This window comes from Leuciscus leuciscus (genome assembly GCF_965113295.1).
Source record: "Leuciscus leuciscus genome assembly, chromosome: 2".
Classification (NCBI taxonomy): domain Eukaryota; kingdom Metazoa; phylum Chordata; class Actinopteri; order Cypriniformes; family Leuciscidae; genus Leuciscus; species Leuciscus leuciscus.
This window is the reverse complement of record NC_138726.1, coordinates 19,734,177-19,753,488: the sequence shown is the minus strand read 5'-3', so window position 1 is coordinate 19,753,488 and position 19,312 is coordinate 19,734,177. Positions and strand designations below refer to the sequence as shown.

The 19,312-nt window shown below is 40.0% G+C and overlaps 1 protein-coding gene across 1 annotated transcript in view; it reads left to right on the top strand.

Moving 5' to 3' along the window:
- The window catches only part of larp7 (La ribonucleoprotein 7, transcriptional regulator), an 89,238-nt gene continuing 69,926 nt past the window's right edge, over window positions 1-19,312 (top strand). Inside the window, exons 1-7 of the mRNA XM_082152245.1 lie at window positions 1-326; window positions 423-643; window positions 740-840; window positions 945-1,028; window positions 1,119-1,283; window positions 1,552-1,654; window positions 1,734-2,051. Coding sequence (XP_082008371.1) covers window positions 439-643; window positions 740-840; window positions 945-1,028; window positions 1,119-1,283; window positions 1,552-1,654; window positions 1,734-2,051 — 976 coding nt within the window. The 5' untranslated portion in view covers window positions 1-326; window positions 423-438. The remainder of the gene's footprint in view (window positions 327-422; window positions 644-739; window positions 841-944; window positions 1,029-1,118; window positions 1,284-1,551; window positions 1,655-1,733; window positions 2,052-19,312) is intronic.

Sequence of the window (19,312 nt, the reverse complement as noted above, 5' to 3'; positions counted from 1 at the left end):
TAGGGAAGTATGCGGTTTCGAACGCAGCCCATCACAGCCCTATGCTCACTGGCGGACGCATCGACGTCATCTTTATGCGCCAAGAAGTCGGCACTTTGTGCGTTTGAACCAATTTTTAACAGTGAAGTATCAGACATGCAACAAAGGTTAAACGCTTTAGATTTCTGCGCGGCCGTCTTCTTTTTACGTTTTTACTTAAGAGTTTAATAGTAATCATTATTAGAAGTGTCTTATTAAGGGAATCACTGTCCGAGAGCGTCTCCGTGGTGTAAAGCGATTATCTTTTATTTGTTATTTCAGTAAACCAAGGAAGCGATAAGTTAAAGGTAAGGTAAGAATGTGTAAATGTGTCTTAGTCACTCAGCTCGACATAATTGGTTCTGAAACTTGACAGATCTCTTGTTATGACTTTTAACTAACAGCTAACGTTATAGCAATATGATAGACACGGAGAAGATTCCCTCAGGAGGGAATGCCGCCTGTGCAAACCTCAGCGAGAAGAAAGAGAACGAGAAAAAGAAGAGATCTCGCGTGAAACAGCTACTGGCTGATGTGAAGAAGCAGGTGGAATTTTGGTTTAGTGATGTGAATCTTCACAAGGACAAATTCATGAAAAATATAATTGAACAGTCACGAGATGGATGTATGTATCAGTTGCTGAATACCTCATAAACTATATATATACTGTATGTGTGTATATAGGCCTATTCACTTAACTGTTTCTTTTGTTTTGTTACAGATATTGACATATCTGTGTTGACGTCATTCAACCGAATGAAATTTTTTACTACGGATGTAAAATTGATAGCCAGAGCTCTTAAAAATTCACCAATAGTAGAGGTATTGTTTGCATTTGCATAACATGTATTTTCTTTTCCTTTATCAGAGGGATTTTAGTTCTGATTTTTTTGCACTAATAATCACAGTAACTGTTGTGTCCTTAGGTAAATCTTGAAGGAACACATGTACGACGAAAGAATCCACTTGGTGAAAGCCCAAAAGATGTGGACAGCCGTACAGTTTATGTGGTAATTGACTGCAAATTAATTGAATTGTTTTTTATTGTATGCCTTTTTTTATTTCAATGTATTCCTTAATCTGGAATTGTTGTGTTTCAGGAGCTGTTGCCAAAGACGGTCACTCATGTTTGGCTGGAGCGAGTGTTTAGCAAGTGTGGAAATGTGGTTTATGTTAGTATCCCCAGGTACAAGTCCACTGGACATCCCAAAGGGTTTGGATTTGTGGAGTTTGAGACAGAAGAACAAGCACAGAAAGCTATTGAGGTAACTGATGCTATTTATAATTGGACTAAGTTGTTCAAGTATTCATAATGCAAACAGTAAGATATGACTTTGATATTCCCGAAAGTGGCAATTTAGTTTTAGGCATACATAAAGGAACCAACTAAATTTAGACACTGGGCTGCTAGTGAAGAAACAAGAACATGTTGGACTATACTGTAGGGATTATACAAACAGAAAAAGTTTTAATAATACAGCAATACAATGCAGTACAATTCCAATGAATGGTGTGTTTCACTTGAAATGACAGATGCTGAACAATCCTCCAGAAGATGCTCCAAGGAAGCCAGGAATATTCCCTAAGACTTGTAAGAAAAAGACTATCCCCTTTGATGCTGCCCAGGACACACAAGGTAGCACATTGCTATGCCTTACTGTGAATATATGTAATCCTCAAGATAATCCGCAACACACTTTATTTTTTACTTTTAGATGATGATGAGGAGGATGGCAAGAAGGGAAAAAAAAGGTCTCGAAGTGAGCTTAAAAACAGTGCTGTTCAAGAAATAGCTGTAAATAAGATGGAGAGAGGAGCGTTTGAGACTGCGGTTACAAACAAACCAAAGAAACAATCAGCAGATGAATCTAAAACGGAAAACCCTGTAATACTGACGAGCACAGCAAGTAAAAAAACTGAGAAGAAAAGACGAAGATCCTGCAGTTTTGAGGCATCAACTGCAGGAGGACAAGATGAGATGCCATCCAAAATGAGAAAAGTAGAAGAGGAAAACGAGGAGGGAGAGATGAAAGGTAAATGTTGTTTTGGTTTATTTGAGAGAATTACATATGCACTCTTTTTCACACATTTTTCTGTTAATAATTATTTATTTTTTTCCCACAAAGAAATTGAAGTACTTTTGAAAAGCTTCAGTCACATCAATAGCTTATAAAAAGATGTTTTTTTTTTTGGAGGTGGTCACCTCATGGGGTTATATTGACATGACATGACCACAGGGTGTCCGCGGGGTTGTAAAAAGTATTAAAAGGTAGTAAATGAAATTAGCCAAAATTAAGGCCATTAAAAAGTATTAAAAAGTAATAAACGTCATCTGTCGAGGTATTAAATTTTCAAACCCCCATCCAGCTAGGCCTATGAGTTTCAATTTGTGTTAAGTGCAGGCCTTTCTTCTAAAATTCGCATGGATTTATTTATATGTTGCGAGTAGAACCTGAGCGATATCATGTGACGTGGTTTTCGTTCGTTCGCGCGCTGAAACAAACTTGGGACCCGGCTGGCTTGCTCAGGGATGCAAACAGCGCACTTTTCGGCGCCTCCCGCTTTTTTTCACGTCAGTTTGGGTGACAAAGTCATCTGAAGTCATTCCATAGCTTAATGTGAGGGACAGAAGTCTATTTACATCATTAAAGTTTACGGAAACTCGGTTTCCCTCCTCTGCAGCTGTCAATCACTCAATTCAGTATTCAAACAGCGCGCGCGCCTCTTCCGGTTGGATGCACGGTAAAACTCTCTCCGATATATTTACATTATAATGCATGATCCTATAGATAAAAGGCTGTGGATTTGCATAAAATGACTTTATTTTGTTGGAGTTTGTTGCTGTTTTTAAACGACTCACTACCGTGTGCTTGTTAGATCACACACATCACAAGGACAATGAATCGGCATCAAACGCACAATAACTGGAATTTAAAACTGTGAAACAAATGATCAATAAACTGCTGGACAGATATACGCTAGGATTTGTGCGCTCGACATTTCTTCGCTTTGTGCCGTGAACTTTTAAATGCGCACTTGTTCAGCGCAGCGCTGCACACTGTGACTCCATGTTGCTTTGAGCACATCATTCTGCACCCGCGATGTGCATACGCGCTTTGTGCGCTCTGTTTTGAAGCGTTTCATATTATCATGGTTTTGCGCACTGAAAGATTATTAAAAGCCTATATTTTTTAGCGCAATTTTCCACCGGACAAAATTGTGCTTGTTAACTCATGATTTCTGTTCTGTGCGTCTGTGCGCACCAATCTTGCACTTCTATCTACTCCTCAACCAGACCACCTAGAGACTTCGGGTTTTCGGCATTATGTTAAGGAAGGTCTAATCTCGGGAACGCACAAAAAAAAATCCAGGAAAAGATTTACTATCTCTTAGTGTTGTGATCCCATGAGGTGAGAAAATTGCGCTAAAACACTCACCGAGTTTTTATTACTTGTTTTTATACCTAGCCTGCTCAATACATTTAAAATAAGCATAATTTAATTGCATATTATTTCTGTGTAGTGTAGGCTATATAAATATATACACTTCTGAATTCTTGACATTAATATATAATATAAAATTGTGAAATGTATGATTGCCTGATTGAATTTTATAAGAGTACTAATTTGTTTTTATTAACATGTTTAGATTTTATAAAATTACTGTGCAGATTTTTTCAAGAATTACTTTTTGCTGCTGATTTATACACTCATTAAGTTTAATAAAAATACATAATACATTTATGTAATATTTAAAGGTGTTAACTGTAATCTTACACTGCAAAATAATAACTAAATTCATCACAATTATGTAAGTATCTGGAAATTTGCCGCAGGGCGAGGGCTTCGATAACCTCTCTCTTTTTTGACCATACATGTGTTTGCATCCCTGCTTGCTGCCAAACCTGTTCGCGAGTTCGCTTCTATTTCAGTAATTAGAGACATCGGGGTTTCTGCTGCACTGAATTTTTTTTGGCGCCCGCCAAAGCCTTATTTGATCGGTGAGTAGCCTAATGTAGATGACTGCTGCGCTCGTGACAGGGTGCATGACATGTTAACTGAAAGAACAGAGAGAGCCCCGGTCGCGCGCGCGCACTCTCTCCACTCTTGCTCTCTCTCGCTCAAATTAATCAAAATCTATTGACACGATGGTAAAAGGTCGGAAGACCGAAGTTTCACGTGGCGCATTCGGAGATGTATTTCTTGAATTACCATTGGGTGTGAATTGTGCTAAAATAAATTGCCTTATCTTCTTCTAACATTTTCGGTAACATTTTACAATATGGTTCCATTAATTAAACTCTAGTCAACTACATTAATTAACATTAACTATTAATAAACTGCACTTCTACAGCATTAATTAATCTTTCTTAATGTTAATTTCACCATTTACTAGTAGCCTACATTATTGAAATCAAAAGTTGTATTTGTTAACATTAGTTAATGCACTGTTAAGTAACATAAACAAACAATTCATGTATTCATGCATGTAAACTACGTAGTATTTTCAGGTTACTTATATCATAATGTGTAGAAACATTACCCAAAAAAAAAAAAATCATTTAGTTTAGACTGGAGTGAGGTGAAACCAGAAAAAAAAAAGTGCAAAGCAAGTTATCTAATAGCTAATTTTTTATCTGGCAGCTAATTTTATTCAATTGTACAGTTTATGGTAGAAAGTTAGACTTAGTTAAAATAAACTTTTTAATGCTACTTTTTTATTCTACTTTTTGATATTGATATGATTATAGACCAAAATAATTATCAGGTCTAGCAAAGAAGGATTTTATCTTACAAAGCTATGAAATCAAGTGGTAAAATCACAGCTTAAAAAAAAAAAAAAGAAAGAAAAAAAAAAAAACGGGGCAAGACAGGATCGGCCACCAACCTCTATCTGTCTCTGTTGGTTTTTGAGTCCAGGGTTGAAGTTAAGTTATAATCACCTCATTAAATTGTGATGAAATGTTTTATTATTTTTGGAAAGATATTTCATTGCTTTACACCGCTACAGTTGCATCTTGAAGTCGCGCTGGTATTAAAAAATATTGTGAAGGTATTAAAAAAGGTATTAAAAGGTATTAAATTCAACTTAAGAATTTCTGTATATACCCTGGACCAGTCAAATACTAGTTGCTTTATCTCCCTATGTTCTCCATGTTATTGGACTCTTTTTGCATATGGAATATATTATTCACATTTGACTAGCCCATAGGGATGCTCACATTAACTGTTTAACTGTTAACTGAAAGTAAGAATTTTGACTCAAGATATTTCGAATTTTTTTTGCTGCATTGATGAAAATATGCGACACATGAAATTAAGTTTTTGAGAGGACAGACAAGTTGCATTTTATTACATTCAGAAATAATGTACACCAGTAAATAAAGAGAAATGTTTACAAACATTATAAACACTGTAAATATAGCTAACAGACTATTTAAATTGAGCAGTGTAACTATGTTTGGTTGACTAGTTTATTTTGATTATAAACATGCTGTGAAATTAACAATGCTAGAACTGGTATGTTCATGTGCGTGAGGCATTCCTTTCAGGTTTCCTTTCCGTGGGCTTATTTTTGGAGCACACCACAAAAATGAACCGAAGCTCAGCATGTGCAACTTTTTGCACAGTTTTTTCTTTAATTTTGTTAATCTGTTAATTATTTAAGTAAAATATATTTTGTGTATTTATTTACACAATTGTGTATTTATTTATTCCTTTTATTTATTTATTTATATATACAATGTTTCCCACACATAGACTAATTCGTGGCGTTGCGCCACAGAATCAACACCGGCCGCCACATATTGCGGACCCTCCGCCACTCTCGGTCGCCAAAGTGATTTTTTGTCCCGCCAAAGCCTTATTTGACCGGTCAGTGATGTATATTGCTGCGCTTGTTACAGGGCGCATGTTACTGAAAGAACGACCTGAGGGGGAGAGAGCCCCGGCCGCGCACTCGCACCCGCACCCGCACCCGCACCCGCACCCGCACCCGCACCCGCACCCTCACCCTCACCCTCACCCTCACCGTCTTCAAACTGTCTTGCTCTCTCTCGCTCCCTCGCATATTAATCAAAATCAATTGAGAATTGACACGATGGTAAAAGATCGGAAGACCGAAGTTCACGTGAAGCATTCAGAGATTTTTTTCCCTGAATTACCGCTGGGTGTGAATTGTGCTAAAAAAAACGTTGCATTACTGAAAAGCGTTCCACACATTCAGCTGAAATAAAAAACACTTTCAATAACAAAAAAACAAAAAAAACTATCCAGTGATTAAATGTTTTCTGTGTTGACACAGCTGAAATAAAAAAACACTTTCAATAAACAAACAAACCAAAAAAAAACTATCCAGTGATTAAATGTTTTCTGTGTTGACACAAATCTTGTGCGATGTTCTAAACTGCCGGGATAATCACACAACGTGTGCTGTAGTCCTCTAATGACACGTCCGATTCGCGAACTAATGACTCTTTTGAACCGATTCCATTTAATGAATGGTTAAAACCACTGATCTGTCCAACACTGAACTCACGACACGTTTGAATCGGTGTATAACAAATCGGTAACACTTTACCATAAGGTTCCATTTATTAAACTCTAGTTAAAGGAACACTCCACCGTTTTTTGAAATAGGGCTTATTCACCTTATTTCCTACATTTAGATAGGTGGGCAAATGCATTTTTGTCTCAGTGCATGCGTTGTTTTAGTTTGACAGGGTCGGCGCTAGCTTAGCTTAGCTTAATGAATGGAATCCTTTGTTGCCAGCTAGCATGTCCTGAGTAAAAGTGATTAAAAAAAACAACAACCCCACCTAATTACTTCTTGTGGCCTGCGTATTCACAACAAGTACAAATAGCGATGCAGATTAACACTAGGCGATTTCCTAGGCAGATATTGACTTGGGACTATATTAGGGGGAAGCACAGGCGAAGCACTGCTGCTTAGGCGAAGCACTGCTACTTGGGCGCAGAGATATCACGCAACACATGAAATCCCACGACTTCCGTCAACATACCGGCGTGAATAGTAGCTGGCTATTTTTCCTACAGTACATGAATGGCAATAAACATGGCTAATTTTGTGAGAGACAAAGAGGTTGACTTCTCAGACAGTCAAGACCCAGAGCCAGAACCATACCTGAGCTTTCAGAAGATGAGCTGCGTGCTTTGGAAATAGAATGACAGGAGGAGGAGGTTGCGATCGCTCAACAGCCTGAGGACGTGAGGATGAGAGCCAACACGAACTGGTGGTGTGAATGTGGGGGAATATGCCAATCTATCCCGACTGAAATAGTGTCTGTGCTGTGGTGAGTGGGACAAGTTTCTGCCATCGATGACCAGGCTCAGCGCATCAGATCAAGATGAGCGTGCCCGCAGTTGTGTCACAGCTACTGAGGATTTCACGGCGTTGATCCATCCTGCAGTAACTTTTACGCTATTTTTTTTTCCCGGTGTGATAAAGTGAACTGGAAAAAAAGCCCCACGCCGAATGGACCAAATGGACAGCTGTCCACAGAGTAAGTGATTATTTTAAACATGACGCATGTATAGATCGACCCATATTATACCTGTATTCACATTCACATATTATACCACATATTCACATTTCATGTGTTGCGTGATATCTCTGCGCCCAAGTAGCAGTGCTTCGCCTAAGCAGCAGTGCTTTGCCTGTGCTTCCCCCTAATATAGTCCCAAGTCAATATCTGCCTAGGAAATTGCCTAGTGTTAATCTGCATCGCTATTTGTACTCGTTGTGAATACGCAGGCCACAAGAAGTAATTAGGTGGTTTTTTTTTTTTTAAATGATCACTTTTACTCAGGACATGCTAGCTGGCAACAAAGGATTCCATTCATTGTGCTAAGCTAAGCTAGCGCCGACCCTGTCAAACTAAAACAACGCATGCACTGAGACAAGAAAGAAGGTGAATAAGCCCTATTTCAAAAAACGGTGGAGTGTTCCTTTAACTACATTAGTTAACATTAACTATTAATAAACTGCAATTCTACAGCATTTATTAATCTTTATTAATGTTAATTTTACCATTTACTAGTAGCCTACATTATTGAAATCAAAAGTTGTATTTGTTAACATTAATTATCCTAATGCACTGTGAAGTAACATGGACAAACAATGAACAGCTGGATTTTTATTAACAAAGATTAATAAATACAGCAACAAATGTATTGCACACGCACACACACAGAGTTGCAGTCAAACGTTTGGAATCATTACTATTTTTAATGTTTTTGAAAAGTCTCTTTTGCTCACCAAGCCTGCATTTATTTGATCAAAAATACCCCCCGCCCCCCCCCCCAAAAACCCAGTAATATTGTGAAATATTATTACAATTTAAAATAATGGTTTTCTATTTTAATATAGCCTACTTTAAAATATAATTTATTTCTGTGATGCTAAGCTGAATTTTCATGATCCATTTCTCCAGTAGCGGATACGCAAAGTCAAAGTGGTACGATTTTTTTTTTTACTCTAAACTACGCCAAAACCTGGTGATGCCTCTGTGCATGCACAGTCCTCAAATCAAGCAACAGCAAAAGAAGAAGAGTTCAAGCGGGGATGATTGACAGATGTGTAAGGCCTATCATTAATAAGAGACTGAAAATCGACACCAATAAAGAATCCCGCTCGATCCCCCTTCCACTCCTGTGGCCCGCCGTCTGACTGATTTCATAAGCGAGGACAGTACAGTAGTCACGATACTTCTAATTCCTGAAGGCAAACGGCCTTGGGTGGATGTGAAAAGTTGAAATATTGTATTGAGTTCCCTTTCGAGAACGGTCACTTCGTATTGCGTAGCTATACGCAGTGGGGAAACTCTTTTTCCTCAAATTCTGAAGCCTAAAATTTAAAACGCATTTGCAGCTGCACAGCTAGCACAGTGAGTGTCTGGCTCACTCATTGGCTGTGCTGCGGCAACTGCATATCCAATGGTGCGGGCGCCCGCCAAGGGGGCGTGGCCTTAGCCTATATCAGTCCCTGAAAACGCCATTTTAGAAGAGTCATCTCCTTCAGCGACACAAGTGAAGTCTCTGAGTCCTCTGCAAGCCTTTGCCCAGCCTTTCTCAAACTTTTTTCAGTCAGGGCACCTTTCAAAAGTGCATAAAATTTCAAGGCACCCCAGTGTAAAATATAATTTAAAAACACTGCATAACCCAAATGTAAATGTAAATTTTATATATATATTTATCTAAAATGAATTTACAATTTTATTAATCCAATCCAGGGGCGTAGCACCAAATTTTGGGCCCTGGGTACAAACCATCTTGCTGGGCCCCCGTACCAAATACCATAGTGATACCAATGGGTGGGGTATTGCATTTTTATCATAAAAACACTTAAAATGTAAACAAAATAAGCCACACTCTGATTAATATATTTTTGTTTTATTGTCAAAAGTACAAGATAATTGATGATTATTTGTCTGTTTAAAATAAATGCAGACTATAGAATCACAGGGTACACTAACCGCCAAACTAGACATTCAGTCTTTGAATTACGTTTCATCATTTTCAATCATTAAGATGTGCATTAAACTGAGAACAATCCTGTACTTAATGTAAGAGCGTGCGCAAGCTTATTTGCATAACATTGCTGTAAAATAGGCTCTAACGATCTGTGTTTTCGCGGGTGTTAGATTTTGACAATGGAGGGAAATATACAGTGTTTTCATGTAAACTTCTGACTCTGGGGAGAACTGCAGCAGAAGAGGAGACAAGCTGCGCAGCTGCATGGAGTGGCAGTGTGTTGAGCTCCCAGCTCCGCCTCCGTCTGCTTCTCACTCCGTTATTTACCCAAACATTGTTTGCTCGCTATGTAGGTTGTGATACTATAAAGTATTGATATATAATTCAAATAAAGTACGAACATAAATGTATGCTATTCTACCTGGAGTAGATATTTATGTTAAAACAATGTCAATGCTCGATGATGCATTTGGAGCTCACCTTTCTTTTCAAAAAACTGAGTGAGCAACTGCTTGCCCTCATTTGCCTTTCTCTCTTTAATCTTCTTTTCTTTTAGTTTTTGAGCCCCTGATTTTCCTTTATTAAGGAAAGACATGACTCTTCCCCTGTCTTCCTAGTTCCTATCACGGCTCACTCCAACTCCTGTCTCATCAACTGATTCACCGACCGCAGGTCCGCAGCAGAAGCACCTGAACTGCGGGTCGTACCATTTACATTGATTCGAGAGGGGTGGTGGGGCCCTGCACAGCATGAAAATGACTTTTTTTTATACCAAACCAGTACCTAACTACAAGTTTAGTTTTGCACAGGAACATTTTTATTTGTACATAAATGCTATACAAATGTTAGTGCATATATATGTATGTATAGAAAACTGACTTCTAAGGGCCCCCCCCCCTGCCTCGGGCCCTGGGTACTCGGTACCCTTTACCCCCCCCTTTACGACGCCCCTGATCCAATCATATGTTTAACCCTTTCACACGTAAATTTAAAATATTCTGGCTGACCCGCCAGCGTGAGTTTTTCAAGTCACTGTGTCACTTTATGGTTTCCATGGTGACGCGTCATTGCTTGTCACCTGACAACAACAACAGAGCTGAATGAATGATGATCTGCTTTTATGTCATTTTTCCTTTTTTATTCAAAATATTCACAAATTTGTTAGATATGGCATGAAATATCTGATATTCCGATTGTCAAATATATGCAAGTGGAAGTGTTTTGTTTTTTTAACACAATTGTAACGATCGCGTTAGTTGAGCTGTATGCGCGATGGGCGCCGCCATGTTAGTTTGTGCCGCAGACGCAGTTCAGAGAATCGGATCTGTTGGATTTACAACAAGTGAATTCATCCACTTCTCCCGAAATACATAAAAGTAAGTGGCAGGTGAACTGGGAGAAGAATAGAGTAAACTTTAAAGTTACTTACACAATGTGTATCTGATATGAATACAACTAATTATAATGGAAAGGATTATTATTGCCTCTTCCTTTGACATCAGTGTGTATTTTACAAACTCTAAATGTATTGGTTTTTTTAGTACTTATGTCTGAAACCTAAAACAAACATTATGTGGATGAAAACACTGAAAAGTTGTGATATATGACAGCTCTGAGCGCGCCTGTCTCTGGCTCAGCTCCAGCCAACGCGCGAAAGCCCATTTGAATTTAGCAGTTGATCACGTCATGCACTGACCGTTCTAATCACACCGGTGCTCCAGGGACCAGCCTAGACTGATCATACCGGTGTGAGCGTACGTGCGAAAGGGTTAAAAAGAAGAAGAATGTATTTATGTAAATTCAAATATATTTATATATGAAATGTCCGATTTAAAAAAAAATAAATTTTAGCCTATGTAATTTTTTGGCGGCACCCTTGACACAGTCAGGGGGCACCCCAGTGTGCCGCGGCACCCACTTTGAGAAAGGCTGCCTTTGCCGTCGAATCAAGCATCACACGGTTAGAGCGTTTAGTTCTACAGCCGACTACGCCTTCACCAACCGAAGTCGTCTTCCCCAGTCGCTGCTCTGCTGTCTGGCGACCAACGCTATATCCTTTGCATAATTTTTTGCTAATTGCTACTGTGTGTTCGCCGCCGCGTTCACACAGCTTAAGGAGCGTGAGCGTTGTTACAAACGCCTCGCTCTACTTGCGCCACTTGCGGATGCCATCTGCACGGGGCCGACGGGCACACGAAGTGTGTCACATGCCTGGGAACCCCCCCATGCTGAAGCTGCACTCTCTGCCCGAGGTTGCTCTCTCTGCGAGAGTATGCCTGTTCTGTGACTGCGTATGCGGCTAGCTCTCTGATATGGAGGATGTTTGGCAAGGCCGAGATCGACCTTTTCGCCTCAAGGGAAAACACTCACTGCGCAGTGTTCTTCTCGAAGGACAGGGATGCGCTGGCCCATCACTGGCCCAGCCTCCCCCTTTATGCATTTCCCCCTGTTTCAATGATTCCCCAGGTCATCGAACGGGTCAGGAAGAGCGGATGCCCAGTCCTCCTAATAGCCCCCTTCTGGAAATCCAGACTGTGGTTTCCAGAGCTGGTTCAAATGACGGGCGAGGTTCCCTGGCCTGTTCCGTTGAGGAAAGATCTCCTCACGCAGGCTAAAGGGACGATATGGCATCCGCGACCCGATTTATGGGCACTCCATGTGTGGCCCCTCAACGGGTACAAGGACAAGGTCCTAAACACGATCACTGAAGCCAGGGCCCCTTCTACTAGGCGCCTGTATGCTTTGAAGTGGTCAGTGTTCTCCAGCTGGTGCTTGGACAAACACTTTGAACCCATGTCATGCGAGGTACCAGTGATGCTCTCCTTCCTACAGGAGCTGCTGGACGCGGGCAGGACCCCGTCCACGCTCAAAGTATATGTGGCAGCCATTGCAGCTTATCGTGCTCCGGTGGCTGGCGAATCGTGAGGAAGAAATTACTTGGTGGTACGGTTTCTGAAGGGAGCCAGGAGGATTAACCCCTCCAGACCTCCGTCTGTGCCGTCATGGGACCTCTCCACGGTCCTTTGGGCCCTGAAGGGTCCACCATTTGAACCGCTCCAGTCGGTTGATCTCAAACTGCTCTGGCTGAAGACTGCTCTCCTGCTGGCACTGGCATCTATCAAGCGAGTGGGAGATCTGCAGGCGCTCTCTGTGAGCCCCTCCTGTTTGGAGTTTGGTGTCTGTGACTCGAAGGTCATCCTCAAACCCAGACACGGTTATGTGCCTAAAGTGCTTTCAACGCCGTTTAGAGCACAGGTTATCATATTATTAGCTCTTCCCCCTTCCACTGAGGTTGGGGAGGCTAATCTACTCTGTCCTGCCAGAGCACTGAGAATATATCTGGAGCGTTCTGCGTCGTTTAAGACATTCAGAACAGCTCTTTGTCTGCTTTGGTGGTCAATCCAAGGGGCCCCCTGTCACGAAGCAAAGGCTATCCAGATGGATAGTAGATGCCATTTCTTTGGCATATACCTCAGTGGGTCAGGTTTGCCCTATTGGTACTAGAGCTCATTCGACTAGAGGCATGGCCTCGTCTTGGGTTTGGTCTTATGGGTTTCCTATTCAGGATATTTGTGCGGCCAGCGGCCAGCTGGCTTCTACATTTATGAAATTCTATAATATGGAGGTACCTTCCCTGCAGGCAAAGGTCCTTTCTGTATGATTTAGACCTGACAGGTGTCTGGTCTTATCTACATGTTATGTCAATGTCATAAGCACACATTCATTTCATTATAAAACCCGCCTCTGGCCGGTTGTGATATCCCTTATACATAAGACCCGACGGTGTCCGGTCTTACTGGTGTATTAGGTTGAGTATGTATGGACATTACATTTACATTTATATTTATCAGGCCCGACGGTGTCCAGTCTTTTTCAGTATATATTGGGTTCTGGCTTGTTTCTGTGAGCTCAGAGGTCTCGAGCCGCAGTAGCAACCAGTTACTTAGTGCAGTGTTTTATATGGCGTCCCCACTGCGTATAGCTACGCAATACGAAGTGACTGTTCTTGAAAGGGAACGTACTCTGTTACTATTGTAACCTTGGTTGCCTGAGAGTTAGGGAACGAGTATTGCGTAGCCGGCCGCACTATGGTAACATGGCAAGTATGTTGCTTCAGTCGATGTAACCTTCTAAAATGGTGTTTTCGGGGACTGATGTAAGCTAAGGCCACGCCGCCAAGGGGGCGCCCGCGCCATTGGATATGTAGTTGCCGCAGCACAGCCAATGATTGAGCCAGACACTCACTGTGCTAGCTGTGCAGCTGCAAATGCGTTTTACATTTTAGGCTACAGAATTTTCGAGGAAAAGGAGTTTCCCCACTGCGTATAGCTACGCAATACTCGTTCCCTAACTCTCAGGGAACCAAGGTTACGATAGTAACAGAGTACGTTAACTCAGTCCTCTGGATTCGATGATCACACGGGAGTGATCGCATGGATTGTCTTAAAAAACTCTGTTATTCATGGTCACTCAGATAAGAGGAAGACATCATTCAGCCATGCAAATTATAAATCGTTGTATCAGTGCTGCGCAAGCTCTCTCTCACAAACACAGACATGCGCACACAGCCCGTCAATTTTCATTTTACAATTATCTTCTCTCTCTAAGTTTAAATTTTGTTCTTGCTTGTGTTTTTTTCTGTCAAAATGTCAAAGCATTTTGTATTATCTATCCGTGTTTTTAAAATTCGTTAAATAACGGACGTTTTACTGTTAACACAGCCCTCATAAGATGTCGGATTCGTCTAACTTATACTTGATATTCTTTTTAGAATAAGTGATTCGTTTTGCTATTATTGGACTCCTGTCTATTCATTGTCAGCTGTTTTCTATAATTATGTTTGTATTGGCTAACATTTATTCAGCTAATGCGTGTCCTGTTTAAAATGTGCAATGTTAAGATGCAAAGACTGCACGTCACAAATAGAAGCCTTTTTTTCTGTGGAATTTAGTATCATATTTGGATATTGGAATAATAAATTAAGGAGCATAAGTATCTTAAAGGACAATTCCGGTATTTAACACTTTGAGTCTATTTTGTAGTTTGTTTTGGATGAACAAGAGTGGTGGACAAAGAGATTTTGACAATGGTTCCTGTCTCGACTTTTTGACTATTTTAGAATTGCCCATGACCGCTTTAGAATGGGAGTTTATGGCCATGCACAAACATGTCCTTAAAACAACCCTTAACGTTCGTTTTCAAAACTGTTCAACTCACCGAGTGGTTAGTGGTGTTCGTTGATGATTAAAAACAAATATATCGGCGCAATGTATGATTTCAATCCGTTTATTTTTCTATAGTGGAACTATTTTTTCAGATACCTCACAACCGCGTATAAACTTCCGCTCTTCCGTTGCTCTGCTCACGCTAGCCTTCTGAGAGACAGAGAACCGAGCGAAAAGACCTAAAAGACTACAACCAAATGTAAACAGCCCCCTTTCCGTTTCCGGTAGCGCAGTAATATCAATGAGCAATGAGTCCTCCAACGGAAATGAATGGGATTTTACAAAATGCCAAATAAAACACGACAGAAACTGTATTTCGCTACGCTACTTTTTTTGGAACATCAACGAACACCACTAACCAATTCAGTTCAGCCCCCAGCGGTGTCACACGTTGATTAACCAGTGGTAAAATATTCCTCACCATCACATACCAGTACCTAGTATATTTTTATATAGATACAATAGGCCTACCTGACTTTGAACACAAGAGGGCAGTATAGCACTATGAATGACATAATTATATATTTTTTTTGGACTAAAAAAAACATTCTGGATGTTTTTAAACTTAAAGAATTATTCAATTGAAAAAAAAGAATAAAATGGGTTTAGTTCTGATATTTGTATAATTATATATAGAAATAAATGGTGTATAATTACATTTTTAGAAGATAGGAGGTTTTTAGTGTTTCCTTTTTTGACATTACTTTAATCTCTTGCCATAGCAAAACCGTTTGAGATATTTATTATCTGTTTACAATTTGGCATCTTTAATGTATTTTCATCATGTTGAAAAAGTTTGGTGGGAATAAAATAAACCACTTAAAGGGATACTTCAGGATTTAGCATTACGCTTTGTATTAGTAGAAAACCTGTAGTATTTTCGAATTACCCTGCTTTCCACCATCCCCCTGAGACAAGAGATTTATGTATTTTTTGTCTGGAAAAAATCCTCCGATGACGCAAAAATCGCCATTTTGCGTCATCGGAGGATTTTCTGGCCAGAGGCTAAAGACTACAGCCAGTAGAAGGCGTTGTTCCGCATGTTTTCAGGCCGCCCATAGGAGGTGGGATCTCACTCACAGAATGTACACACAGTGTCAGCCGTCTTTCTTTGGAAGCTAAGCTAACAGGCTTTTGTTCTGTGAAGAAAGCTGAGTAGTAGGAGAAAGCTGAGTAGTAGGAGAAAGCTGAGTAGTAGGAGAAAGCTGAGTAGTAGGAGAAAGCTGAGTAGTAGGAGAAAGCTGAGTAGTAGGAGAAAGCTGAGTAGTAGGAGAAAGCTGAGTAGTAGGAGAATGCTGAGTAGTAGGAGAATGCTGAGTAGTAGGAGAAAGCTGAGTAGTAGGAGAAAGCTGAGTAGTAGGAGAAAGCTGAGTAGTAGGAGAAAGCTGAGTAGTAGGAGAAAGCTGAGTAGTAGGAGAAAGCTGAGTAGTAGGAGAAAGCTGAGTAGTAGGAGAAAGCTGAGTAGTAGGAGAAAGCTGAGTAGTAGGAGAATGCTGAGTAGTAGGAGAATGCTGAGTAGTAGGAGAATGCTGAGTAGTAGGAGAATGCTGAGTAGTAGGAGAATGCTGAGTAGTAGGAGAATGCTGAGTAGTAGGAGAATGCTGAGTAGTAGGGGTTACCATCCTCTTTTTCCCGGACTTGTCCGGCGGGCGAGATCGTTGAAAATGTCCGGGATTCGGCTTTTGCTTTCTGCAATCGCCATTCTTTGTTTACATGCACACCTTTTGTTTCAATCTAACTGAATTCATTCCGATTGGTGAATCTGAATGTAGTGTTTACATGAACGCTAAACAAGTGACCGGTTGATGTGCGTTTTAACATTGCTAAGAAAATTCCCGCTCCTCCGTGAGAGATGCGAGACCGGCGCGTCTCAGTAATGACGCCACCGGCCTCGCGCCATTCTCCCGCGGCCGTCAGCCTCGTCCTGCTCGTCACAGTAAACATGATGAATGGCGACTGTAGAACGCAAAAGCCGAATCCCGGACATTTTGGGCAATCTCGAAATCCCTGGCAAACTCATCACGGAGTCTCAAATAGTAGCCAAGCCTTGTTTTCAACTGCGCTCTCTTACCGGTAGGCGTGGCTTGGGAGTGGCCTCCTAGGGCAGCGAAGCAAGTGCATTCTGGGAGTTGTTGTCTTTCATCCACATAAGCCAAAAATACATTTTCTGGCTTTTCTCAGTCTAGAAAGCTCCAAATTCAAAAATTTCTTCATTTCTTCTACATAAATTACCTATTTTAAATACACATTCATCTTTCCAGAGGTGAAGTATCCCTTTAAGAGGAGTGGGTAAAAATTCAGAGGCTGATTTTGCAAAGAAATCCACATTCAAAAATATCTGACTTCCTGTTGCTCGGAGCTAATTACTGTAAATTAGAAAATTGTCTGGCTCGATGAGACCAATATGCGTACTGATTTTTGTGACTGTACATAAAATTAACCCCCCCACTTTTGTCAAAAGCATTTAGAAAGTGCCACACTTCCTGCTGCCAGTTGGTGGCGCTATAACTTTGACTCACAATAGTCACATCCATGTGATCGGCCTCTTACAACGAACACACTGCTGAAGTTTCATCAAGATCAGTTAATGTATGCTGAAGTTATAATACACTTCCTGTGTCCCATTATTCGCCACAAATTCATTTCCTCGCCACGGCCAAACCGTTCGAGATATCAAAAATCTGTTCGCAAGAATTCATCCTCAATGTCTTGACTTCATTCACACTGAGTTTGGTGGCGATCGGATGAATTCCCTAGGAGGAGTATTTCACATTCCATTGTATGCGTTTTCCAAACAATGTATAATAACCGACTTCCTGTTGGGCTGGTGTAAAACTTAGAGCACGAAAGTTGTTCGGCCCGATGAGATCTATGTGTACTGAGTTTCATATTATTACATGCAAGTGTGTTTGATTTATGGACAAGTGTTCGTATCCCGTTCCAGGGGGCGCTGTCGAGCCCCCCTGCCACGCCCGGGTACCAGCTTCAGTCCGGCCCTGATGGCCGCAGGTTCTGACGTGTGTGCAAAATTTCAAGAGTTTTTGAGCATGTTAAGGGCCCCAAAAGTGGCAAAAAGGCAGAAAATAAATAAATAAAAATCCTTCTGGAAACAATAGGGCCTTCGCCCTTTCAGGGCTTGGGCCCTAATTACACTCTTTCTTGTAAGCTGTCATACATTATAAAGTAGTATCAAAAATATAACACTCTTTATTATTAAAAACTACATTTTAACTAATATCCACAGCAGATGAAGAAATAAATAAATCACTACAAGAAAGGCTTACTATCAAAATCTTAAGCATTTAAGGTATAAATCCAAAAACATTGCCTTTTGAACAATTTCTTCTCATCACCCTCTTTTTTTTTTTTTTTTTTTAACCTTCTCTATACCAATGTATTGTAAAGCACTGACAATGACCAACTTGTCAGAAATGAGACGCTACAGGACTATGCATGTCTCCGGTTCTGATATTTGGAACCTATTTACATATTACAATATTACCTATTTATCAATATACCAAACCTATTACTATTTACAATCTACATATTTTTAATATGTATTTGTTTGAGTAAAATTAAACATTTTTATTTATTCTACAAACTACTGACAACATTTCTTCCAAATTTTAAATATTGTCATTTAGAGCATTTATTGAAAAATGACAACTGGGCAAAATAACACAAAAAGAAGCCATGTTTTCAGACCTTGAATAATGCAAAGAAAACAAGTTTATATACATTTTTAAAACACAATACTAACGTTTTAACTCCGGAAGAGTTCAGAAATCAATATTTGGTCAGGAATAACCCTGATTTCCAATCACAACTTTCTTGCGTCTTGTCATTCTTCCTATCAGTCTGTCACATTGCTGTTGGTCACTTTATGCCACTCCTGGTGAAAAAAATTAAGTAGTTTGGCTTTATTTAATGGCTGGTGACCCTCTTGCATAAGCAAGATCCGATACAAACTACAAATGTCTTGGTGATTCAAACTAGTTTAAAGTTAGATAAAACACAGCTGACATTCTTAACACTCATCAACACTGATGCGGAAAACCGGAGAAATATTGTGCCACAACGATACAGTTAGAATCCTTTAAATCCACAAGTCACCAACATTTAAATAATATTAGGACCTACAAATAGGACTACAGAACTACATCTCACATCAAAATTGATTTGATTGTGATTTGATGGATTGACTAATTTGTGCTGTGTTTGGACCTAAATAGGGATGCACCGAAATGAAAATTCTTGGCCGAAACCGAAAACCGAAAAAGAGGAAACTAAGGCCGAAAACCGAGAACCGAAACACCGAAATAAATTATGCCTAGTACCATTGCATTTATGGCTATGACTGTGTACTAACTTTACTATAATCAAGGCATTGCATAAATTAATATTAAAGTTTCAAAGAATAAATCAATTAAAATTTTATTCAAATATTTATTTAGCACATTGCAAAGTATAAAATTAAATGTTTAACTTGACCCCACTCATGTGTACATTAAATAATAATGTAAAAGCCTACTGGCCTGTAGAAAGGTTTAAAAATGAAATGTTCTCTCATAAAAACAA